General features: G+C 36.1%; 3 protein-coding genes across 3 annotated transcripts; 1 reads left to right on the forward strand and 2 right to left on the reverse strand.

Moving 5' to 3' along the window:
- Positions 1 to 244: 244 nt before the first annotated feature.
- Positions 245 to 2,435, reverse strand: LOC116294330 (uncharacterized). Its single transcript, XM_031701915.2, has one exon. The coding sequence runs from the start codon at positions 2,322 to 2,324 to the stop codon at positions 774 to 776; it is 1,551 nt and encodes a 516-aa protein (XP_031557775.2). The 5' UTR covers positions 2,325 to 2,435; the 3' UTR covers positions 245 to 773.
- Positions 2,436 to 3,193: 758 nt separating this feature from the next.
- On the forward strand, positions 3,194 to 5,912 carry LOC116294390 (lysocardiolipin acyltransferase 1). Its single transcript, XM_031701988.2, has 4 exons — positions 3,194 to 3,448; positions 3,641 to 3,650; positions 4,279 to 4,467; positions 4,543 to 5,912. Exons 1-4 carry the CDS (start codon positions 3,278 to 3,280, stop codon positions 5,286 to 5,288), a joined length of 1,116 nt encoding a protein of 371 aa, XP_031557848.1. The 5' UTR covers positions 3,194 to 3,277; the 3' UTR covers positions 5,289 to 5,912.
- Positions 5,913 to 21,897: 15,985 nt separating this feature from the next.
- Positions 21,898 to 24,201, reverse strand: LOC116294381 (insulinoma-associated protein 1-like). The gene has a single exon (XM_031701978.2). The coding sequence runs from the start codon at positions 23,583 to 23,585 to the stop codon at positions 22,392 to 22,394; it is 1,194 nt and encodes a 397-aa protein (XP_031557838.1). The 5' UTR covers positions 23,586 to 24,201; the 3' UTR covers positions 21,898 to 22,391.
- Positions 24,202 to 27,054: the final 2,853 nt, after the last annotated feature.

Here is a 27,054-nt window from a genome sequence, read left to right on the forward strand (position 1 = left end):
GCAATATGTGACGCATTGAAGCAACTATAAAATGCGGGAATCCCGCGGGATAATATGGGCGGGGGGCCCATATTATTTAGCTAACAAGGTGGCCTGAAGAGAGAAAAACCCGAAGGGGCTTGTCAAGAAAAATCTAGAAAGGCATCACAAAAAATTTTTTAGGCTTTATTTTTTTTGCCAAAGGGACCCACCCTTTGATTTGATGAAACATTTTCAACTTTTAAACCTTATGCATTACTACAAAAAGCACACAAACAGGTTAGGGACTTCAGCTTTTTTATTATAATACTAGTGAGTGCTAATTTTTTTTAAAATTATAATAAATTGCAAAAAAAATAAATGGAGTATAAATCTGAATGAATTTAAATATGAAAATAATTAATTGAAGAATGCAAAATAGTATACGCCCTCATTTATTAATAGGCCCTTGCAGCCATTCCCAGAAGTCAAAACAATGAGTAAACTTTTATTGGTTTGTCTTCTGCAATAAGAAAATCCTGCTAGGGGTCAATAGCCAAAGAAATTGCTTTTTTTTTAACTTTTTTTGATTATTTATTTATTTCTAAAGTCTAATGGTATTTACCACTCTAGGGTGGACGACAGAAAGCCTTATCAAGGACCATACCAATACCACCCATTCTATAAGGCTACCATTAGATAGAATAAGAATTCATGCACATTAGCAGCACATACCACCTGCACCCAGGGTGTCATGGCTTCAAATTTTCTGTCCCCTGCAGCCTAGTGTAATAATACTGCATCAGTATTACTATCTAAACAGATGCAGAAGCCTCTCTCAGAATGTTTAAGGATAAGTCAATAAACTCTTCTGCTTGCTTCCTGGTCGTAATGTTCGGGTAGTAAATCAAACCCCAGTAAAGGTTTCCATTGACAGAAACAACACAGTTGGCCAAAGGTGGACCAGCATGCTGCTCAGCCATTGCAAAGTAGGTACCTGCAAACTTGTACTGCCAATCATCTTCATCTTCGCCAATGCTGAATCGCCCTCGATTGGAAATGTTGAACATGTTGTCATACCTTCCACCATTACTTTCATCATTGTTTATCATGCTAGCGAACAATGATTTAACATCAGCATTTGCAAACATCTTAAGGAATTTATGGTGCTCTTTTGTAGCAACCTTGCTTTGGACCATTTTATTACACTCTTGTGCAAATTTCCAGAACACTTCTTTGGTGATGCCTGCACATGGGGTTGGAATATTCATCATGTTTACTGAAATGAAACAGCCGAATTCCTTCATGTTAACTTCAGGTTGGCATTCTTTCCTCAATGAAACATTGAAGGAACTCGTAAATGATACAGGATCTGGTAACGTATTACCAGTGCCCGACTGCAGGATCTGTGCCATGGCTAGATGAGTTGCAGCAGTAATGGTACCATGAATAGTACATTTATGTTGTTTACTGCTCTTGATTATTTTAGACATTTCATCTGCCTTTATTACCCTTGGGATTACCACAGTCTTTTTCTCAACAGAGGGGTTCTGCAAGATCACTGGGGGGAAGACTTCCAAGAAGGAATTCTTCTTTGGTTTGAAAAATAAGCTTCTAACTCTCAAAACAAATGGCAGAAAATAAAATAAAGTTTTCTCAAGAAAGGTAGCCTGAATCTTGTGACTCATTAGAGAAAGACAGGGCTCTAACAGCTTCATGCTCTCGACCTCTACGTTTTTTCCGGCTTTTAAGTCGTTGACATACTCTAAAAATTGAGAATAAAGCGCCATAATTGAACCTCCATCACAGATAATGTGATGGAATGTAAATATCAAGCAGTTTTCATAGTGTCTCTTATCGGAGTCAAAGAATTCTTGCAGCATTGTAACTCTCCACAGAGGGCCATTTCCCATATCAAAAGATCTTTGACTTTCTTGTTCAAAGATCCCTTCCCAGTTGCGAGCAGTTTCCTTTATAGTCTTGAATATGATTCGAGATTTATCCTCCATTTCTTTGAACCAAAGATTATTGTTCGAGTCTTCATGGATTCGCATACGTAACAGAGGGTAACGCTCATTAAGAAGAGAAAGGGCTCTCTGCACCAAGCTGGCATCCAAAGAAACTTGTGAGTTAATGAGCAAGACTGTAACATCAATACCAGAACCTTCTTTTCCTTCGCTGGACATGTAGAACATCGCTTTCTCAAAGGGATCAAGTCTCCTTTTGAGTATTCCATCGTGGTCAACCATGGGGTTATAGAGTTGGTGCAGTATCGCCCCAGCACGATGACGGTTACGTAACTTTAGTAAAGCGTACACCAACAAACTCAAAATAATGGTCAATAAAGTGATAATAAAGTTATCCATAGCGGAAAGAGTACGAAATTAAATCCGAAACAATGATTTAGCTGAACGAGCAACTAACAAGGAACGCCTTATAGTATCCTAAGCAGCCGCTATAAGTGTCGTCACGCCACGCTGAAGCTTGTCAGATTGAGAAATGAAGTCATGTCACACATCTCGTACTACAATAAGTCGAGAGACGTGGCTCACACCATTTTGGATTTTTCTATCTAAATCAAGGGAGGATCCAGGGGGAGGTTCGGGGGGGTCGCGACCCCCCATGTCATTCCTTAGGTCAAATGGGCCTTCTGTGGTAAAAAATTTCTTTGCCCACAAAATTTACCCCTGAGACCCCCCCTTCAAAAAAACCCTGGATCCGCCTTGTAAAGGTGTATCTTTTGGAATCAAAAATGCATTGAAGGCATACATTGCTGATAGCTTTGATACCTCACCAACTCTTAAAAGACCAAAGATTTTCAAGACACCTACGTTGCTATAGCAACGATAAAGTTTTCAAACACTTCATAACTTCGTCGATGAAAAATTAAAGGGGGGAACGGGGTTAAACCAGGGGGTGGTTCACACAATTTTGAACTTCTTAAAAGGGGTGGGCTGCCTATAAAACTGAGCATTAGGAGTGGGTCATTTTTCATTTCCTGCATGGAAACTTGGGGGCTATAATTTTTTCGATATCGGGCCAGCAAGAAAAGAGCTCCTTGACATCAAGTCCCAAGTAATTAAAAATAAGAATATTTAAAATGTATACTCTATTATTATTTGATATTACAGTGTATTTTTTTTAATTATTATTTTACAGCGGGATATAAATTACCCAGAAATCTCCATGAAGGAAGTATTACCCATGAGGCACTGCGACAATCAAAACCCGCGAAAATCGATAGAAACCATAAGAAGCAATCGAAGGGGGAGGAAAAGCCTTCTTTATCGGCCAAAAACTCCCCAAAAAAACATCGAAAATGCTGCGGAACCCAATAGGAGGGTTAATATACTTGACTATTCTTTATATGAGCTCATTTTTGGGCTCGATTTTTATCATGGGTCCGTCACTACCTCTTCTTCTGTGTCGACCTTCATGGTTTCGTTGGTATAATGATCGAAGTATTGGTCTTTGGTTGATCCTTCCTCCGGTATGTAAGCCGATATTTCATGCGTATCGTTTAACAGTATTGTTGTTTATCTTTCCATGTCAAGGATTATTAGATGTATTTGTGCTTGCTCTTGTAGGAGATTAGATAGTCGATAACTAAGCACTTTTTTAATTCATACTTTTTCTCTCCTCATGCGCCATTTTTCGTCTGTCTCTTGTTATTCTCCAACAGGCGCTTTTAGGTAAGTCTTCTCTTTTTCTTTTACTTCATTAAGACTTTATTACAGCACTTTTACATATTACCCTTCAATATAGCCAGCATTTATATACCGTAAAGTTTGAATTTTGGACGTCAATTGACGTTCCAAATTTAGGCTACTAATTAGCCATCTAATGGCAGAAACAATATATAAAGCTTGCTTTAGGCTTGTGCCTTAATCTAATTGGATAACTGGATGCTAATTGAGTAATTAATTTAGTAAGTTTGCACTTCAGTATTTTCAACTGTTATTCAATTTATAAATCATTAATATTTAAAAAACTCATGAATGCCTTTAATGGTTTTGGTTTCACAATATTGGGATTTTAAATTTAAATGATGAACCTATTCATAGCCTTAATATGTCAAGCAAAAGTAACCTAAATTAATATAATCAACCTTCTAAATAAAGGATTATTTGAATAAATAACTGTTAAAAATGCATGCACAATATTTGAGAAGAATCAGGGGAGTCAGATATATTGGTTTTTCTCTCCGACTCTAAGACTGAGTTTTGATGATGATGCACTTGTTCTATGAACAAACATTTTTCCCAAATGAAAACAAAAATCAGTTAACATCTTTTTCTATAACATAAAACCCATGCATAGAACTGGTTTTTGGTGTCAAAGTTATAATCACGGGAGAAAAGCCGCCAGCCAATGAGGCATCTCTGATTATCATGAACCACCGCTCTCGGCTTGACTGGATGTATTATTGGTGTTGCCTTCACCGTTATGGAGACTTAAAACATGAGAAAATTATACTTAAAGATGATCTAAAGAATATCCCTGGACCAGGTAAGTACCTCTTTATTCTAATGGCAGATATTGAGTGATTATTGAATGACGGATCAGACTGTCTTTGATTTTTAGGCTGGGCAATGCAGAATGCCATGTTCATATTCTTAAAAAGACGCTGGCAACATGATGAGGGTTACCTAAGAGAAGTTTTAGACTATTACAATGAAGTGTCTTACCCTCTGCAGCTACTTCTGTTCCCTGAGGGAACTAATCTTGATAGTGCCACCAAAGTTAAAAGTGATAGTTTTGCAAGGAAAAACAACCTCCCCTGCTATGAATATGTCCTTCATCCACGCGTCCGGGGATTTACTTATTGTATACAAAAGCTGCGCCATGGTAGATTGCAAGCTGTCCACAACGTAACTGTAGGCTATGATGTTAATCGTTCATTCTGGGAGTTGGATCTTCTTCTTGGAAATTTCCCTCGTGAAATTCACTTTCACTTTGAAAGATATCCAATAGAAATGTTACCAGAGGATGAAAAGGGACTGGAAAAGTGGTGTACTGAAAAATGGGAGGAGAAGGAAAAAGTACTCAGGAAATTCTATGCCGACGGTCAAGGTTTCTGTCCTCGAGAAGAAGCTGAGCCCAGAAGTGAACTGCACGTTGAATCCAGAGCAAGAAATCAATTGAAAGCTGCTCTCTTGTTTTGGCTACTTTTTATAATTCTTTCTCTTATGGCTATCTACTATTTCCTTATCGTTAGATGGTATTTTTATGTCATGTTTACCACGTATCTTCTTCAGTCTATTTTGGGTAATGGTACAGATAGATTGCAAATATGGTCTCATCATAAGTTTTCTCTAAAGAAAGAATAATTTGCAGCTTTTGCCTTGTCAATAAACAAAATGAATTGAGCTTTGATTTGGGATGATTTGAGTTGGGATAATAAACCAGTTCCTTCTTTTGTTTAAACCTTCTTTTGATCCTAATTAAACAAAAGAAGGTGAGAAATTTGGGATAAAACCAGATGTGCACTGAAAACAATTCTTAAACTATGAACTGGCTTATTCTAAAAGCTTCTACCCTTCATTGTAATATTTTCCAATTAAAGAACACGTAATTAACTTCTAAACTCACTAGCAAAACCTTGCTAGTAAGTTTTAATCTCAGCAAAAATGTCAATGTTACTAGTGATTGGACATGGTGAATAACAAACGTAACTTGATGCAGGCTCTGAACTTTTCAGTCCTTCAATAAGTTATTTTGTCACTCACTAAATACAAAATTTCACCCACATTAATTTTGCGAGTTTGCAAGCGTTAATTTTTGTGCACTGAATTACAGAGAACTCGAATATTGTCTCTTTGTTTACTGGTGTCATTTGATATACACTAACATAGTTGTAACTCAAAGAATTATTATATTCCCAAGGGGATGACACATGGTCCACAATGGAGCTTAATAGGGCTGTTATAATAAACTGGATTTCTTACATCTAAGAGGCCTATGACATTTAGACTTTATATCAAGAGGATAAGAGTCAATATTATATACCTGTTTCAAAAAAGGGGAGTTGGAGTAATAGAAGATAAGCGATAGGTCATTCCAAAATGGAAAAGAATAATATTATGGGCATACAACTAGAGACACAAATAACGCTAACCTCCATGTTCTTGATGAGGGGAAAAAACAGAGGTCATTTTAGCTATTCTTGCATCTTTGATTGCCCTATCTTCTATTGCTTGTTGCCTAACACCTTTGGCTCTGATAATCTTTTTTGAAATAGGTTTATAACTGTATACTAACTCTTTCCCCACTACTATTAAACTGGTTGTTATAGCACAATGCACAAAAGTATGAACACATTTTGTGTATTATTACATTTTTTTATGTGCAGGCTTTTGTGTGTTAAACCAACACATTTTGAAGTGAAACTGGCTGATTTTACCAAATGAGTCGTGTAAAAGATTGTTTGGCATTGCAAAGCCTAAGCATATTTAAGAGTGATTGAATTTGCATATGTTGTCAAACCAAGTGATATGCAAATTATTTGATTATTTATTTGCATACCACAGGAAGCCCACCATTGAAATTAGCTAATGAGTTACACACGCATGCATGTACAAGTAGGATGATAAATCAGTTCTATTTGAAATTCAATTTATTATTTCTTGCTGCATTTCTGTAATTGTTTTGAAAAGCTTATTGTAATTTATACAGAAATACAACCATGAACAAACATTCATGCTTGTATTTCTAAAATTAGAGTTCTAAATTTGGCAATTTTTCATTTGTATTACAGTATTATTGTCAATGACATGCACGAAATTTTACAATTTTCTGTCACAATGGCAATTCGTACAATTTCCTGCAAGTGATCAAGAAGTACTGTAAAGCAAAAAAAATGGAGATGCTATTTTTTCCCCCAGTAGTTTCATACCTAACAAAAAAAGTAATTATTTTTTTATTTAATTTTTCTTAAATTTCAATCATCCTTATTTTACATCAGTTATTATTTTTTTGGAATATGTCCTTTTAGGAAATATAGTCAACGATAATTACTTGTAAACAAAGACAAAAAATAGGTAAACTCTCCTTAACTTTACATTGCAATTTCTTTTAATGTTAGGGTGCAAGTTCTGCCACCATCTTGGTTGACAATAACAAGGCAATTCTCATTAGCTTCTCTCATTAGATCAACCAGCATTGCAGCTTTTTCATTGCTATTTATTTTTTGAGAGAATTTGAGATATGGTTGCACTCCATGAACTTTAATATAATTAAATAACTAATTTTCTATGCAATAAAATTAGATGAAAGAATTTCTTAACAAGACTAAAATGACATAAAAAATTACTCATTTTCATTCATAAGCTTTTTCGTATAAATAAAACCTAGTGCAGTTGTCTTTTCATTATATGATAGCTTGCTTCCGAGATATGCTTTGCTTGTCACGCACAAAGGTTTCATTACTAGGCTAGGTGCTAAATTAAATTAATTTTTTCTCTCGTTAGGAATCACTGAGCATTATGCACGAAGCCTCGCATTGAAACCTTGGTGCATGACAACAGACCTTATTCGTGGTGTGACAATGTTTTCCCAATTCAGCGTGACAAACCTCTGGGGGAATGAAGAGCTATTGTTTTGAAACTCATCGGGATATCATTGTTATCCCTTTTGTATCCTTTGGGATACTCATGAATTTTTCGAAGAGTAAAAACAAAAGAAAATGAATCCTCTGGATATTTGTCATGCTGAATAGGGAAAACATTGTCACACCACAAATAAGGTCTATTGAGATCTTGGAAGTGGACTGGCAACCTGGTGGAAAGTCTTTCGTATTAACAGATTTTCTTATAGTTACTTTATTGTTATCTTTATAATATATTTCTTAACTAAAATTCTTTCTTAGAAACCAATATTTAAATGCAAATTAAGGGTATTTTGGATTTATAAACAATGTTATTGTGCAATACTTTATTGAATTAATAAAAGGTCACCAGGATTAGTCTATTATGAAGGAAATATTAATGTGTGTATTATCAATGTATCAGTAAAGATTTGTACAAATATTAACTTGAAAAACAAATGTGAGGAAAGTTGCTGGACATCTAAGTGACATCCTGTCATAATTTTCAATAACAGTTGAAATTATATTAACAAGAGTAATGTATTAATGATTAAGATATTTCCATGATTTATAAGTGTAAAAAATTATAAACCAAAAATCAAGAAATTTTTGCCATCCAATATGGCGGGAAAGAGTCACGTGACCTGCAGATAGCAAGGTAATCAGGAGTGGTATCTAATAAGGTTTCTTCACCATGAGCAAAAAGGCAGTGTCCCAAAATCTACTTTGGGGCATTCTATTTCCTAACCCTATTTGTTCGTTGGCACTGAAAATCTTCCTTATTAAAGATAGGTCGTTTATATGTAGAAAAACAAAGACTTATTTTTGCAATCTAAGAAAAAAATGAGTTTCTGATTGCTTCAAATCAATGTTATTTTCTGAAAGGCCGAAGGATGGTACCTGTGTGAAAACTGCATAAGAATCTCAGCCGTTAGTTGTTTGACAATGAAATTCCTTATAGAGGCTTTGCACCATCACGTGATGGCATCCATGACAGGAGGCACAACAATAGTCTTTTTCCCCAGGGAAACTGAGTTTATTCTCGTGTAAATCAGATTAGAGATGCAATTGTTCCTGTCATGGCTCTAATCACTTGATAGTGCAAAGCCTCTATTTAACGAAATTAGAATCCACGTGTTGCGTTCATAGTAGGTTTGTTTCCATATGTGTCGGGCCTGACAAGTGCTATATTGAGTCCATTGTTTCTAAAGACCATGCAATGCCATGTGCAGCGAATGCGACGATCCTATTATCACTCGATCATCGATAGATTGTTGTGTCTTTCCAGGGGATTATGTTAGGCGTAAGTTACTTCAATTAATCAGGATAAACTAAGATATCGATGGTCCACCGTCAACCCCTGTCCAACAATGCGTCGGTAACCCATAGTAACTACTGTTGTTGTAAGAAGTTAACCGAACATTAATTCTATTATAAAAAGTGTTTACTAAATACACACACCAAGCACCATATTATATACCTAGCTTGTTTGATGGGATTTAGCTATACGCCAAAACAATCTATCTTTAGCTATGCTAAGCTTAGACTAGATGTATTTAGTAAGAGGTCATGTCAATTGGCATTATATACATCTTTAGAATTCAAATCCCGGCCCAACACCCCAACACAGTTCAGTATTCCAAGTAGCGTTCCCATCCATAAGTATAAAATGCATGGACTTCGTTTAAGAATGTAGTTATTGAAAGCACTTTTCAATTGGCTTAGCGTTGTGAGTTTTTGATAATCTAGTAATGATACTTGTTATGAGTTATGGTTTCGTACTTTGATCAAGATCGTCATCTGCCAGTGTTGTTCATTGATATACTCTTCTACTATAAGATGCACCCAATTTACATCTTAACAAGTTTCTTCCGGCCTTACCGATAACGTTCAATAAGTTTTTGCAAAAATTATCAAGTTGACAACCTCGTTCAGATTGCATGATTGGCTTTCAAAATCGGTTTCTAAGAGATTGTTCTGAAGGTCCAGAATACTGTATAGTTTTTAGGAAATCTCATGCTAAAGTTAATATAACACAATCTCTGTCGTCTCTCTGTCTAGATATAGTTTTTAGAAGATGTCATGCTATAATAAATAGCAATCTATGTCTATTAGTTTTGTTAAAGGGTCATTAGGTTATTGTTATATTTTAAAGTTTTCATCTAAAAATCATTTATTTTGAACTTCAAAAAGATTAAGCTGTAGTCTTTAAATTAGTGTAAATGTGATAAGAACGTATTTGTTGTAGCGACAAAAAAAAATTAATAGGTTCCTGGTACAAAATCGTAATAGAAACTCCAACTTAATGTTTAAGATGATATTGACCATTGAAGGGCCGTCTGAATAAAAATGCTTTTAAAAGCTATGCAATTTGCGTCGTTTGTTTGTACTATACACTATACAAACGCTTCCTTAGAAACAATCGGTTTTGTTCTACCACCTAAGAGAGCTTGCTGCTAACCTACTGCGCTTGAGAAACTGAGCAGGGCAGCTACGATGTACTGAAATGATTTCTTTAAAAGCGACAAACTTTTTAAACACCGAAGAAAAAATTCGGGAGTATTCTCATTAACTGATGTCGTGAAAATACATAGTTCTTAAACCTCTTTATTTTCTATAGTAACCATCATCTTAAGTGGATCATCCTCAGTTGTGATAATCAAACACCTGATTTGTTCATTGATTAGTAACTTTAGAGCTATTGTAACAACAGGCTCAATAACTTGAGGCTATACTTAAAAAATCTATTTTGAAAAGCTTGTTTTGTGTTGGGTGTATACAAAGCTTATCTGAGTGTCGTGGAAATCTTATCTACTTGCAATGTTGCTAACTGTGACCTCGCCTAAATAGGGTAATACTGACTAGACTTTTGACCTTAGGACCATTCATTTTTATAGGGAGGGGAGATGGGAATCGCCTGGTCATACCGTCTAATCCCCCCATCCGTCGTTACATCCTAAAATGGCCCTGTCTATTCAGTTCTGTTTATCGTAAAAATGCTGTGCGATCTTTTGTGGTCCCCTCTGATTTTTTAATGACCCCAGCCCTCGACAAATCCCTCCAGTTTCCCCCTTCCCTCCCTTATAAAAAATGAATTGCCCCTTATCAAGACTAGCTAGGCTGAGACACACGACATGTATCTCTCCTAGATTGCTCAGCTACCCTGAGTGTAGTATAAAGTTAGTCCCTTGAGTCAATTTAATTAAGAAATGCCATAGAAAAATCTACAAACAGATGTCCATTGTGTGACCCTTTTTCAATTGTTTTCAAGGCTTAAGGACATTTTGTTCCATTTTCAGTTGACAAAGCGATACGTTAACTAGTTTTCTATACGACAGGTCCTCACTCAACTTGTGTATTAAAACTTACGTCTGTAGAGAAGCTGTAGAGAATCAAATGGAGCAACGTTTATGGGGACTTTTGTTATTACCTTGTGGGAACCTTTGTGAAGGTTGACATACCCTACAACTCATCAAGGAATAGACCTCTTCGGCTCTGACGTATTGTTTTCCCATTTCAGACCACATGTCATTCCCTAGAGTATCATTTCTTTGTTTAAGGTTTGCGCTCGGTTGCACATGAGAAGAATGGAATGGATACAGCTCAAACAAAGAATCTTATTCTCAAGGGAATGACACGTGGTCTGAAATGGGAAAACATTACCCAAGCCGAAGAGGTCTATTTCTATCCGTACGTCCCCACAAGGTTATATAGGTAATCGATACCGGAACAGGCTAATGAGACTTGAATGGTCCATCATGGAGGTTGTACGTTACAGAGGACAGGCGAGGGATGGGGATTTAAGTTATTAACTTGTGGGGACCCTTGTGGAGGTAGTCAGAAAGATAGATTAAGACATTTTATTCCCAACTCATCCAGGAATTTTTTATCTGTCCCCAGCAAGTTTCACTAGGTAATATTAGAGCCTCATGAAACGTGTCCACGTTTATAGGGACTTAAGTTGTATTACCTTATGGGGACCCTTGTGAAGGTAGTCGGAAAGAATTTCTCACGAATCATCCAGAAACGTTTTGTCGTGCCCCACACAAGATTCACTAGGTAATATCAGACCTTCACGAAAATTCTCTACGAAACTCTTAATCTTCAAGACTGAGGACAAATTGTAATTCAACACATGCTTATACAATAGTTCAGCTTTACAGCTGGATATGTCTTGCTATTGTTTATACCAAGCCGTTGCTGCCCAGCTTCAAAACACTAAATTATTTCGGAATTAATTATTCTAAATACCTACTTTTACAATGCTTGCGAAGGCTCTCGCTTATAAACAATTGGAAAAGGGACGCAATGACATTTTATTATTATTCCTATCTCACTTTTGTTGTTATATTATTATTGTTATTTGTTTTTGTTTTGTGTCTTATTTAAAAATGATTTTTGTTGCAATATCCTTAAATTAATTCATTGTCCTATATTCATTGCCAGTCTAATTTAGGGCAAGGCAGTCTTTTATGTACAGATAAGATTTCTGCTTCAGATATTGTAGTTTAAGCGTTGAATTTTACTTGTGTTATGTTCAACGTTAAGCTACTTCATAACTTAAAATTAATTAAACTTGAAATAATCTTTATTAAAGAAGATTTGTCAAATTGTTTAGGATAAGAACTTAGGTAATTGCTACCCATTTCACAGCTTGCATTATTAAAACTTTTAAGTTAAATTAAAATATCAGGGAGTCTCTCTTCACCTCTTCGTCTTTTTCAGTTCTCTTTGCCTTTACTGACTCCCTCTCCCTAATTTTCTCTCTCTCTCTCTCCACTTCCCTTTCTTTCTCTTTCTTAAACTTCATCTCTTTTTCTTCCTTTCTCTCTCCGGCTTTCCCGCCCTTTTTCCCTCTGTAGAAATGCCAAGCATTTTTTTCTTTTCTCTTGGCTTTTTTCTTTCTGTTATTCATCCTTTTTCACTAATAATCCAAGCCATATTAATTTTCAATCGGCTTCCTTCATCTGTTAAGTTTTGATATCTTATTGACTATGAATCCCTTTTGTTTGGTTTTAATAAAGCAAGTTTAGTTTTAATCAAACAAGTCTGGTTGCTGCGGCAAAATGCCAGCACATTAATTACAAGTTTAGTTTACTCCAATCGTAGACAAACCATTATTTAAAAAAATAGTTTTTGACAAGGTTTGCGAAAAGTCAACTTAGAATGAGTACAAGAGAGAGAGAAAGAAAAAAAACCCCGGAGAACCAACGGGAAAACATCTCACGAACACAGAGGATACCCAACAAGCAATTATACTCACTTGTAAACGGAAGGATTTATCCTATGCATATTTTTAGGCAATACAATGAGTACGAAATTAACTTCGGCCATTAAATGAGCTCAGCGTTTCTATTCTAATATATTTGTCGTGGTTGGAACAAGGTGGTTCAGGAGTCTAACCTACCTCAAGGTGTCCCTAACATCTTTTTTTCGAAATACTAACTTTAAAAAAAGATCAATATTAATAAGTATATAGTTTAATAAAAAGTTTACTCAATTGTGATTTTTATTTTTTTCATTTTGCTTTTGTTTTATTTGATTCTTTCAAAAGTAATAATTACTATATTCCAAAGGTTTTGAAAATAACATATGCTGAAGTTTTGTGTCTTTTTTTCTCCTTTTTTCTTCTCTTTTTTTATTCGCCTTAATTACTTCACTAATTACTTAATTTCTTTCATGCTTTTTCAAACTTCGTTTCTTTTTTCCCCACACAATAACTTTCTTTCTCTTTGTTCTACTTGCTTCCTATTTCCTTCTGTTCTTCAGCTTAAAGACATAGTTAAAGTGCTTCTAAAAAGGTGCTGCTCATCTTTACAATTAGCAACAGTTTAGCCTTTTAGACGGGGTGTTTCTAATTCAGGTCATGAAGTGGGAATGGTAGTACCCTGCGAGCAGAGTTTCCTTTTAGCTCCTCTCGCCCGTAGAGGAGTTTAAAGAGGACTCTGCTCGCAGGGTAGAATGGTAGAAAAACTTGTTTAAAACGTTTATAACATTAAATTTTTGATGCAGGAGGGAGATTTGAAGACATGAAAAAGGCTAATAAAACTGAAATGTATAAATTTAAATGGATATTAAATTATAACGTGAGAATGTGCATTTTAGAAAATTTAGAATTTATGAAAAATTATTGTCTTTAGATTTCTTGTAAAAATTAAACTTGAAAACAAACTAAAAAAAACTTTAAAATATTAAAAAAATAATCAGGAAAATCTATTTGTGAATTTAACAATCGCAGAATTTTAGATGTATTTGTTGCAAATCAAGGGCTTTCTTTCTTTCTTTCTTTCTGTTATACTAGAAAATAAGTACAATAGACAATGTCGTTACAAATAAAGAGTGTAAACCTATAAGTGATAATCACTAAAAATTATTGAATTTTTATGATTAATTATATTTAAAGAAAAAATTAAAAATATGAATGGGAAAAGTGTTACCAACGTCGAATTTCATAATCTCATTATTTGGTGTATTTCAACAAGACAAATGCTTTATTTAGATACGAAAAAGCCTCGCACGGCATCCTTTGCCTTTGCCTTTTAGCATTAGATTTTACGCTGCAATAATTTGTTTCCATTCATTGTTTTATTTTACATTTCTCTATTCAAGTGGAAAACACGGTTAGATAGCGGTAACATTATTCCTTTCCAAAATATTTAATTCTAGATTAAAACGCGAAGTCCAGCCATTTCTATTCCGACAGGAAATAAGTTTTGTTGTTATCATTTAACTGTGCAGCTGAAAGTTTGCGCCAGACTGGCCAAGTATTTCTTGGTGCCGAAACCCAAATACTTAGTCCTAAACTCACGATTCGAGTTCTAGTAGTGTACATTATCTCAAGGAGAAGTGCCAAAAACTCGTCGCTAAGTTTTAGAAATCTCTCAAAAAGATCCGCTTTAAAGTTAACTTGTCGGTATCAGAATTCTAAAGCTTCTGGGAGGTAGTGACAATGCAAATGAACGCGAAAAACTGTCGTGTTTAAGAGTCATGATCAACTGTATCTGTTGATCTTGTACGGTAGTGGGTCAACTTGCTCAACGAGGCGTTATTCAGTAAGAGGATCAAAAACAAGGATAATCTTTAAGTCTATTCAATTCGACTTTATTTCAGCTCTTCCAATCATTTTATTTACTTTTATTGTCAGTAAAATGGAAATCACAAGAGGTGGGGGTCTTTTAACAAGAGTTTAAGCACACATCTGATTTCCAGTCGTTGTAAATGTGTTTGAGTAAATGAAATTATAAAAAGACCAGAGAATTGTAAATGAGTCATTAAAAGGGACTGTTTTTGTCAGCCGGATGTTCTTCACGACTGACGCAAACGGGAAATGTTGGTGTACAAATAATTAGTAGAGATTTTATTTAGGGAAGGAATCATAATTGCATTTTATCCAAGTCGTTTTTCAATATCTTTCATTCACCAAAACAAAATCCTCTTTTAATTCAAAGTCAGTTTACTTAAACCGATGCCAGAATCCAAATTGATTTTCTTTTAAGATTAGTTATCTATTTCGTTGAAGTTCAACTGCTACTTGTTTTGCCCTCTCCGGAAAGACATAAAAGTGAATTATATCAAGAAAAAACATGATATAAGGACGTCGATAAGATCTACTTCCTTTCCGTTCCGCACGTATTAAGCATAATTTTCCATGTCTTTTCTACGGTGTATAATTTCATTTACTATCCACTAAACCAAAAACACAAACACTTTGGTTTGAAATTCGAATATCATTTGCTTCTACTTAATTGATAAATAGCCATCTCTCGTTCTAATCAAACTCGCATTAGGGTTTTCCTAAAGAATCCCGCACTGGCTGTTTGTCACAATAGTCAAGCTTGGCTTTCAATCAGGAACTTAATCGCTCAATCGTAACTCAGATCTTCCAAGTCATTTGTCATTGCGCCAAATTGCAAATTTACGACCCCTTCATTTGGTTAATGCATGGCTATCTAAAAGAGCAGTGTTTGTTTTCACATGGTTTGTTTAGCAGTCAAATGAATTATCTTCAAACGAGCGGCAAAAATACGCCAATATGTTCCAGGAGTTTGTCAGTTTTTGAACTGATAAAATTAGAAGGTTTGACAGCCATCCGGCTAAGTTCTAGGAAATTGCTCCAAAATAACGCAAAGTGCCGAGAGATTGAACTATAAGCTTTCGATGTAAAGTGTCTAGGCTAGCGCTAGCAAGCGGCACTAACTTAAGTCCAACTTTAAGTATGTAATGGAACTGAATGATAGTATCAAGTTGAGCCATGGCGGGGCTTTTCCGAATCGAAAACTTGGTGATTTAAAACAACTCCAGCGATCAATTGATTTTTATCAAGGTGCAGATGGCCTCTTTTATTGTTCCAAAAAGCGTTTATTATTCTACAAAACAATTGGTATTCTCGTTTATATTGCGATGCGTTGTTCGCCTTTTCTCATTAGCCCCAATAATTACGATCGTATTAAATACAGAGAAAAAGAGAATTAAGAATAACACTGCACCGTTAAGCGAATAAAGAGCGTTGTAGTAAAGAATCGTGGTGGAAATTACTTTCAACTCTTAGAGCCTACGCGCAAGGCTAATGACGATTTTGCCTTCATTTCCTTGCCGGGTATACGCCAAGCGTTTTTGTATTCTATCAGAGAATTCGAACTAAATCCCTAAAATAAATCGCCAGTTGATACGAATCGTTTTTGAAATGTTTCAATAAGGAACGGGATTGAAAATGACAGCGTAAAAATCACAAATGAAAGATCTTCTTTGATCCAAAGAGATTATCTTAAGTTGCCTTTATGTTTTCACCTCCGGAGGTTCAAATCTCTGGTGTGGATTTATTTGAAAAAGTCGAGAACATTTATTTAAATGGCAAAAAGAGCAGAGTGATATATCAATTACCGGTTATATAGAAAACGGAAGTTCTATTGATGATTTAATACTTGGGATAGCAACAACACCAAAACAATCCAAATGGAAAACGAATGAGAAATCATTTCTCTGTATGAGGTATTTGCATGAGAAAAAAATCCCCCCGAATAGAGCGAGAAATGCCATCGAGTCTAAGTAAAAAGTTATTCTAAATGCGACTCAAGACTGGGCAGCCAGGTTCTAAGTGAGTCTCTTTGCTTCAAACCTCCCGTCATCTGTTTTTACCGTAAACAATGTTATTAACACAGCTGAAGTTGCCTAAAATCACTCGATTGTTAAGGAAAAACCTTGTTAGATACTAAGAAACTCGGTAATTACTGGAAGTCGTGATGTGCCGGCGTATGTTTGTGCCTCCCTGGAGTCTAGGTTTCTGTTATTATACGCAATGGTGTAGAGAGAGTTTTCTCAACTCTGACCGACAACAGACTTGAAGAATTCCGCGTTGGACATTCTTCAGAACATTTACATGTAAATTCAATAGAAATAATTAAAAAATAAATACCATTGATTGAAACACTGGTTTTGGAATTTTTTTCTTAATCAATTACGGAAATCCCCAAGTTTTCGCAAACAATAGGCTGTGTTTTTCGACTGTTCGACAAAAAAATTAATTCCCTCCAGAGCAATAATTGGCAAAGATTCTCAGTGAGGCATTTTGAAAAGCATTTTGAAAAGCATTTTGAATAATATAGAATTTGTCTCATTTAGGGAATTCTCCTAATGTGATTAAGCGCTTATGAGAAATATAATTTAAAGTTGTTATGAACGTAATTCAACTGTTTAGATTAGGAATGATTCCTAAATACCGCAAGAGAGAAAGGAAAGAGTTCTTTATAACTTGAACCCTTTCCTTTCACGGAGATCAGAGGTGGTCACTCGTGGGAATAAGAAAAGATTTTGACACCTGACAGCATTTTGAAGACTAATGACTTTGAATCGCGGTCTGATGGATAACTTAACCCGTTCGATGGCTATTTATCGATCAAGCTTTTATCAAAAAAACAAGGCCCCGAAATATCGATATACTAAACAAGCCGCGCGCGGTGAACTTGGGGGTGAATCAATTTCAACGCGGCAAAACACAGCAGGGTACAGACAACTCGATTCACAAACTACCTAAAATTATTCATATGCTCTTAAAACAAACCCTTGTTAGGCAGACTTTAGAATTATCATTGAAAAAATATTTTTAATTGACCAAAGATCTATTTAGGGGAAGGGCGCGCTAGATTAACTGTAAAAATACCCATCTTTCTAGAACCGATTTATATAACAAATGCTCTTTAGTATTTCGATCTTAGGAAAGCTCTATACTCATTTTGAATTAGTAGATAACTGATGTACTTAGGGGATATTATGACTTTTAGATGATGACTAGAACAGTATAATTTCCCGATTCCCTAAAAGAAAATTCGCTAGAAATTGTTTACGAATCTGTTTCCAACCCTTGAAGATTGTTTTTAAAATCAACATTGAAGTTGTTTTCAAAATCTGGGTCTCATTTGTCTCGAAATTCTAGTGCGGTAATTCTTGTAACCGAGCAATCGTTCACCACCACAAAGAATTCGTCAACTAGAACAAAAGGTCCACATGTCATTTCATGAGAGTTAAGTGAGTGAGAGCCGTCGCTTAGGGAAAACACACATTTCAGATTGTAGTAGAACTAATGGTGATAAAACTCCGTTCAAATTAGAACTTTCCCTTGTGTGTGAATGTCAAGGCGCAGAAATACCGACAAAGCAGTAGTGTTAATGTTTCCTGTAAAAGTTTGTCATCTATAGTCGACCAAATAATTCCTTATCTATGCTCGCAAATATTTGCATCCCAAGCTTTGGGGTCGCGGAAATGAATGAAGAGTAGATTATTTTCCCGGGGCTTTAGCTCCGCCTTCGATGGAAATTAATTTGGAAAATTTCTTCATACGTTAGAGTCCAGGATACTCTAAAAAAATGTTCCGAGAATTGGCAGTTCAAATCATTTTTGATTAACCAAAAGTAGAGATCCTTTTAAAACGTGTATCAAAAATGGAAATAATATTAATAGTGTTCCGGGGGCTTTGGAAGTCAGTCGAGGCAAAAACATCACAAGCGTTGGCTGTGGATTGCCGACTCTTAATCACCATGGTAACAGTAGTGAACCAAACAATGTTGTACGTTTGTTTTTCATCTTGTTTTTGAGCTTGGGCCACTCCTGAACCGCAAACATTGGCACAAAATTGCTCGATCAGAACATTCTCTCGCAGTTCAGTATTTGATCAAAATTGCTGGCTGTTGATATAGAAAAGTCTAATTCCTGCGTTGATTTTTCGATATTAATCCTCAGTTTCAAAAACACCTTATTAAAAACTTAAAACCTGTGTATTAGAAAAATATTCTTAGAATTTACCAGAAGTTTTCTATACACCGGAATTATCAAAACGATACCAGTAAACCAGTTGATTTTATTGTATCGGTGCTTAAGAAACAGAAAGATCTGATCTTCACTTAAGATCTTAAGAATATCGGCTTCCATTCTGAGATATCTCGATATTTAACCTGCGTAATAAGGCCAGTGGCTTCCATCCTAAACAGAGGAGCTTGTAGTCGCATGAACTGCGCTCTTTTCAAGCTGCGAGGCCCTAGAAATTTGCTCTTATTTGAATATTCAATAGCTCTACTCTCCCTGGTAACAGATAGAGATCTCCTCAGCTGAACTAACAGCCGCTAATCGGCGAACTAACGTCACATGACATAAAATAAATGCCTTTTATGAAATTTCTTATTCCGATATCAAACAAACTTGTAAATAGAGGTTCGAAATTCTCGAGACAAAGCAAAGGTTTCTGTTTTTAGAGACAAAAAAAAAAGAGAGAGAACAAAAGACAAACTAAAAAAAAACACGAAATTGCAAGAGAAAGGTCTTTCAGAAGTGAAAATTTTTCATAAAATAGATTTCTTGACCTTGCGTTGGAATATTTGCTAGATAATGCTTCTTTTGAAGGGCCCATAGCTTGTGGGATGACGTCTATTATTGTACTCGTTTTCCTACTGATCGAAAACAAAGGACCATGCTTTAGTCATATCACAATGCACCCCCATTGAATAGCTCGACTGAGAACTAAACGATGGTGTCCAAAACTGAATAAATTGAATATTTGTAGTGATTTTCGCTAAAAGGTTTCATAAAGTGTGGCTTTAGCGGCATTTGGCAGTATTTTCCCCTCATCGAGTCAACACTGATTCAAACGTTGAAACGACACCTTTCATTCCATTGCTTAGATACAGCATATGTACGGTCTTCACTTCACTAGGTTGTCATTGTAGACTCTGATATCAAATACAAACCCTTTTTTTCCCATTCAAATCCACCTCATCCGGAAAAATTTCTAATAAACTCCTTAAAGAATTCCCCTTTTTGATGGTTTGCACAAGTCACCCTATTTTCATTCACGCTTAAATACACATTTCTATGGCCTGATGCGACCAGTAAAATTTACATAGGATACGTTCATACATGAATGATGTGAAGCCGATAGACAGGTTGATGTCTGTCTCCTTTACTATTTTTGATTAACAGTCTTGGATCCTTGGACTCATCTTCGTGCCTTCGTTTAACTAAAGTTATCTATAGTCTTTTTTTTTGGACACTGGCTTGTAAGCAAATTGCAATTTAAGCGAATCAGAAATATAATCATTTTTAAGCCTGCTGCGAATGCCAAAAGTCTATGGATTGTATACAGGTCTTTTGTTCTTGGACACGAAGACACGTTACATCTTAATGCAAAATTTTTATTCATTCTTCATTCGATCTTGGATTTGTATATGAGCTCCATGGAAATATGATAAATTTTATTTGATCAAAACAGGTTCTTCGCATAGCTTTTTAATATGCGTTTTTTTTTCTTTTCTGGCTCATTGCGTCTAAATAAATAACCCTCAATGTTTTGACTCAAAATATACACCTCCAATAGGGAGAAAAGCAGCTAATATCTGGAATAATTGGATCGATATATATCCATCGGAATCGAAGTCATTATTCATATCTTTTTGAGTTACTATTTCCATAAGAATAAATATTAAATGAACGTGTTTATGGCTAACGTCAGGGATTTTTCTTGGATCAAGACTTTACCTAAGCAACCAGTATTTTTTGAGTTCTTTCAACAATACAGTCATTGATAGCTAGGAGAAATTCCGGTATGGTTCTAGGAGAGCAGAATATTTAAACAGCTATTCTCGATGGAAGAAAAGACGCTATGAATAGCAGAAAAGTATACGAAGACCTTGCCAAAAATTCCTGAAAACACAAGTTTGGCTAAAGCGTGCGTCCTAAATAAAGCAATAATTTAAAAATAGGTTGCCAAAAATCGTTACCAAAGCTATGATCTTGAGCCGCTTTGGATACACGCGTCGGCCAGTGTCTTTTAAAGGCCTTTTAGCGAGCGATCAAAAAAAATTCTCTAAATAGAGTACAACTTTCGACCAATAAAATTTGAGGTTTAGCTCATAATTTAACATTCTGATATGTCTTAAACAGTATTGCTATTTTGTCATTGTTATTAAACACTGTCTCCCAATAAAAAGCTAGTCCAAAGTTTCTCATTTAGAGTCTATCCTCCCACTTTGGCCAAAGTAGCATCCAAAATTTGTAAACATGGCTCGAGTCATCAGGATGTCGAAATGTGAGAATTCCGGCCTTCTCTCCGATTGTGTTCGGCCTGTCCAATCTCGTATTTGATCTCAGGCGGAAAGGACACTTCAACTGAACGAGAAAAATGTGTTTTTTAAAATACTCTTTTAAAGAGTAAAGCACTCTTGGTAACCCTGATAGCATTATCCAAATACATTCCATCGCGAATCATGCTAGTTGCCTAAACACTTGCCTCTTTTGCTACGTTGGCAACAGATAAACTCGTGGACAAGAATTTCCTTTCATCGATTTTTCAATAGACTAAATTAATGGGGAATAAAACTTTATATTTCAATTGAAAGCTAGAAAATAACTGTCTGTATTGTCTTGAATATAAATGTAGAGGATATTAATTTGATAGGTATTTTTCCTTGATTTTTGAAAGCCCGTACCCTGAGGCCCTGATCGAATTTAAGAAAGTGAGTTAGTGCGACAATATTTTGATCGAGAGCTTCAAGATTACTGCCAGAGAAGCAAGGTTTTAGAGACAAAGAAGTGCATAATCTCGAAATCTAATACTACTAAACCTAGGACCTAGTTATTTGACTTAGAAAAATACCATAGTTTTTATTTAGGACACGTTGAATTTAGTATATAGTTGAATAAATGCTACAATTCTTTGATGGTATCTACAAATAGTTATAGCTATGATTGTAGATGGGGCTTATGCTTGGCGATTTTACTTAAAAAGTCCTCAGTTGGACAGTAATAAAGGTTAACAACACAGACAACGCGCGGAAATATTTTCCCCTAGAGTTCAAATGAGCAACAATAACAAGTTTGGAATTTTTCTTCCGTTTATGTTGTTTATTTGAATTGAACCTTTCCATCAGAGATTCCGCTAGCATTCAGTAACCGAATTTACATAAGCGAATGGCCAAAAAAACACTTGTTAGCAGCTGCATCGTTCTCAACAAACAAAAAACTAAAACACATACTACTGAACGTAAAACAACTTTCAATCTAAACACAAGAAGTTACACAAATTGAGACTATTTAAGACAATTCGTATTACCGTCGATAAATTATTTTTTTGCCAATGTGAAAGAATTCTCGAACGATTTCGTGGATGTACTAAATTTGTAAACACTGAACGATTTTTATGTACAACGAATATTAAAATCCATAGCAGAACTACATATTGTTTTAAATTTACTTTTCTTTTTTCCTTCTCTGTAAATATATCTATATGTTACAATTTCGCTCGCATCTTAGAAACTATATACAAAATATATAAGTTAGATTGTCTTGTGTTCTTTTGGATGTGAGTCTAGCCTTGCCGTACAGGGACTTGGAGTACAATAACTTGGCGGTTTTCTGGAGGATGGCACTTGTTTATGTGCCTTGTTAGACCAGGCGAGCTATAAAAAGTACTACTGCAGTGTTTACAAGAGTATATTTCACCTGCATGAATACGTGAATGACGGTCGAGGCCTCCCTTGTTAGAAAATCCATTGCCACAAACATTACAAGTGAATGTCTTTGGACCAACAGCGTGGTTCAGGACATGCTTGGCTCGATTCGTCAGGCTTCGAAATACCTTTCCGCAGTACTGGCAGGGATATGGACGATCGTCCGTGTGGTTATTCATATGTTTTCGTAAATACGCTTTACGTCTGAATGTCTTGTTACACACAGTGCATACGAACTGCCCTTGCCTGTTGCTTACCGGGCTGGTGCTGCGATCGGATTCCAGTGGAGGTGATCCTGGTTTCTGATCGGCTTCAACGTCGCTCTCAGCGTTTTCGAACTTTTTTGCTTCTTTAATCGGAGGCGCTGGAGCTGTTTTTTTCTCGTGAGGAGATCTTGGTCTATGCCATCTTCGATGCGATGCTAAGTTCGCGGGGCAGCTAAACACCTTATCGCACTCTGGGCACCGGTGCTCCGTGTGTTGAATTCCACTACACTTATGCTGCGCTAGAGAAAAGGGATCCGTGTAGACTTCGTCACAAAGCTGGCAAATAAACTGAGATTGTGGTAGAGGGCCTTTGGGTTTTGGGAAATTGTTATTTTCGCTGAAAATAGCGAATTCCTTGTGTTCTAAGACGGCTGTTTTGGGTCCCCCGTGCTCACTTGAATGCCTATCATTAACCAAGTCGCGGTTTGTCGTGTTGCTCTCCTTACTGCTCTTTGTCGATTTTTCAGCTTTGACTTCTGAGGTCTGAGGATTTGGTTTTTGCTTCTTCGAAGAATTCTCTTTCTCTGTTTTGAACGGTTTGAAGGCGCTGTTACAGCTGGCAGTTGTGTTGGTTGGGGTGAACATCGAAGTTAATGAACTTAACACGGGAAATTTATCTGACTCAGTCGGCGAATGAATTATTCCTGAAACCGCAGACGAACTTGAAAATATTCTATTGTCAACATAGTTAAAGTTCGGGTTGTAGTCTTCATCCGGAAAACTTCTTTTCTCTCCGCCTGGCGATCTTGGACTTTTGTTTTTCTTGACTAGAAAAGCCCTAGGCATGATGAAAGCTTTAGCTTGCTGCTTGTTCTTGCGAGACTACTAAAAATTCCTCTTTTTTCCGAGCTGGAGCTCTTTTGGAATATATTATACCAATAATATTCCACTTACAGCTCGAACGAACCGTTATCTTGCTGAAATTACTTGTTGTTGCGTGTAGACCCCGAGAGCTTTGACTTGCTTGGAGTTGGTGATCGAATGCTCAGGTTCGCCGCTGGAGTGAAAATATCTTGGCTAGGCTGAGATGTCTTCGTTGTCCGTTGGAACCTCAAGTGTGCTTCGTATCGGAAGCGCAAATGTTTTAATTGTGCTACTCGCAGCTGCCTGTCCTTACGGTGGTTGTTAAGAGGTTTAAGAACGTCTCATTGAAACGTCACACGAGAGAGCTCCTCCCTTTGTTAAATATGATGTTATATTGTTCTTCTTCTTCGCACGTGTTATGTATTGTTCCACCGCGGGTGTGCAACCTTATTAACATTTCATTAAATAACGAAGGAGTGCCTTTTTCGTGCACTATCCGGGATTTTTCGCGACACTTTTTCACGAGTACCCTACGACTCATCAAACATTGCTTCACTAACTAAACCTCTTAGCTCTAGTAAATTGTATTTGGAATTGTTTACCGGAGTTGTCAGGAGTTGTGGTGTAAAATAGCAGCCAAATGGGGTTTTATACAAAGCGAATATTTATGCATAAAGATTACTTTCCGGCAGAAACGCAACGCATCGTCTAATTACGCAGTAATTTGTAACACGTGGCCTTGATTGACAGCCATCCAAACAAGACGCCTCGTGATTGGCTGGAAGGTATTTCTCTTGCAGGACAGCTGATTGGCTTCTCGAAGAATGGCTCCATACCAGAACAGTATTTAACATTTTATTATTATGATGTCGAGCTATCGGTAATTCAAATCCCTTTTACGATCGCCTACAGCATCCATCTGAATGAATACCGGAACCAATACTCCACACCAGAAAAGCAACATTCTCCCAAAAGTTCACAAAAGCTTGCTATCCCCATATTATATTTGAAGAATGCCATCTTTACTTTAATTACGACGAAAAAGTTCCTGTAAATTTGTACATCAAGCACCTGAGATTCACACACCACACGTACACACATCATAACTCGACTCAACACTATTCCATAGCATATGTTCTCGAAGAGTTTTGATGCCTCGAGAGATTAGACACTTCTTGATAACATGTTTTTGTCATTCTGTCCCCTGGTTTGAGTCGCCATGCCATTCTTTTCAAACTCGTACTTATGTCGTGTTTATTTTCGACAGGAAAAAGTCTTTCGTGCTAAAACTATTTCATTGTGAACGTACATATTAGTTAGAGCCAATTCATTGGATTGATCTCCAAGGGTACGTAGAAAAATCAATTCGCGAAATCAAACAAAATGAACACTAAGTTAAATTAAACTCTTGGTAGTTTATTTCTTCAGTCAATTCTTTTTCATCTTAATTTATTCGGATATCATATTGCCTTTTCTTATCTCCATATGGTCGTATCTCACCCACCCTTGCATATAGGGCCCAAAGAAATTTTTTGAAAAGTCGACTCGTTCGGTCGAATTTCTTAGGTCAACAGTCTCTTTGCAGCTGTGTTTCCACTGGCATTTTTAATTTCCTAGAACCTCTGAATACTGTCCATATTTCAGTGATTATGCTATCGAATGCTTGGGAATCTTTGTCTGAGTTCGACAGAACCTTTTCAAGACATCAAACGTTTAATTTGGATTATATGAATCTTTTTATTCCTTGTAGGTGTTACAGGGAGAACGATTATTCTGTGGAATCTGCCATCTTTATTATTCATCTTTATTCCTAAAGTTCCATTTAAGTTAGGTAAACAAAAAAGCTAGTGTTGTGTTGGCCCACAGCAGTGCAATTAAGGCTATTTGCTTTTATTCCTTGAATCTATTCTAATTGTAAAACCTTTTCTAATCTCTTACTAACGTGACTACTGAATGTTTAAGCTTAAAAGTGCATCTTGGGGGTATATTTCTTTATTTTATTTTGTCCGTCGTTTTAGTTGGCTCGAATATCATCACACTAGATTCTGAAATAACGATGCTCACAGATATCATGACCGACAAGAAATATTTTAGCTTGGGAACACAATAAGATGTATTTTTTTAGTTTTTCTAGTCATTCTATTGACTCATCAAAAATTTTTAAAGCGGTGAAACTCGCGATTAGTTAGACTACGAACGCGTCTTGAGTTTGCTTAGGGCCTCAAAAGAGCAACCAAGAGCAGGCATTTAAGATAGTGGAATATAAATAATTAAACTACAAGGCTGTTGGGAGTGGTGGCAGTTCGGGTAATTGAAATAAGAACAAGATAAGACCATCAGCAGGTGCGGAGCTGGAAGGGCGAATCAATGGACGAAAAAGAATTTTTTATACAGAAAAAATGTTCATTGTACATATTTCAAGACATCACAGTTCTCATTTACATATATATAGCTTCATCTGTTAAAATTATTTCAAGCTCTCACGGGTTTTTGAAAATAGAAATCGTATCAAAAGATCGTCTTTGAAATCGAACCATAGAGGGATCAAATACCAAAACGCATTCGAGGGTGAACTGGGAGAATCGAGTTTCCTTTTTTTGACCCAGTCGAATAATTTTTAGTTGAAAACCCAAATCGCTTTTATTAAAGTATTTCATTCTATGGAAATACCTTCGACCTGCAATGTCATTAATGTCTAAACTCGAGCAGATAATTACTAATATGTAAACCTTTTAAAATAGCGCTAAAAACTGAAGAGTGTTCCGCTATCAAATATGTGTTGGTTTGTGTATTTAGAAATATTTTTTTTGCGACACGACTACTCACTACTTTTCAGTTTGGGTTAGGAGACGATCAGAGATTTCTATCTTGATTTCCTGACAGATAAAAAGGGCCCCAGTTGACGGTGTTCCACAACTTTAGATTAAAAGCGACGGGCTGAACCAAAAACCACCTTTTTACAAGTAGTTCGGCCCCTTAGAGACGGAGTATATCTAAATTTTTTCAAACGAGAGTATTAATTAATATTCATTGCATGTCTAACAAAGACATACAGGAGATTTGGACGATTAGAATGAATAGCTTCGCGTCACCGATTCAGATATTTTGTTTTGAATTGCTTGAGATTTGCCACAGATGGAATGCGAAAAAAAAGATTTCGAAGTGAGGCTTCCTCGCCGGTACATAGTTGATGCATTTAATAACAAAAGCTTGTGGGTATTTCAAGTTGTTTTAAAGCTTTTAGCAATTCTAAATCCACTGTTTAAAAAGAGCGTTCTGAGTGGAGCTACGAATTTAATTCAAGAGCACCGAAAGGTCTTCCCGGAATGTGAAGAAGAGTGGGTAAAAAAATCCATTTAGCGTAGCAAAAGAAAACGTATCTTTTTTATTCTTTCGTCAAATCGCAAACACAGCCGTCCTCTCAGAATTTCTTTACCCATTCAACATTTTT

Source organism: Actinia tenebrosa, unplaced genomic scaffold, assembly GCF_029948245.1.
Source record: "Actinia tenebrosa isolate PJP-AT-01 unplaced genomic scaffold, QUT_ActTen_1.0 PGA_scaffold8__29_contigs__length_14323225, whole genome shotgun sequence".
Lineage (NCBI taxonomy): Eukaryota > Metazoa > Cnidaria > Anthozoa > Actiniaria > Actiniidae > Actinia > Actinia tenebrosa.

Coding starts and splice junctions, on each gene's coding strand:
- LOC116294330 (XM_031701915.2), bottom strand. CDS start 2,324: ATGGATAACTTTATTATCACTTTATTGACCATTATTTTGAGTTTGTTG.
- LOC116294390 (XM_031701988.2), top strand. CDS start 3,278: ATGCTGCGGAACCCAATAGGAGGGTTAATATACTTGACTATTCTTTAT. Junction 4,468..4,542: donor AAAGAATATCCCTGGACCAG/GTAAGTACCTCT, acceptor TTTGATTTTTAG/GCTGGGCAATGCAGAATGCC.
- LOC116294381 (XM_031701978.2), bottom strand. CDS start 23,585: ATGCCTAGGGCTTTTCTAGTCAAGAAAAACAAAAGTCCAAGATCGCCA.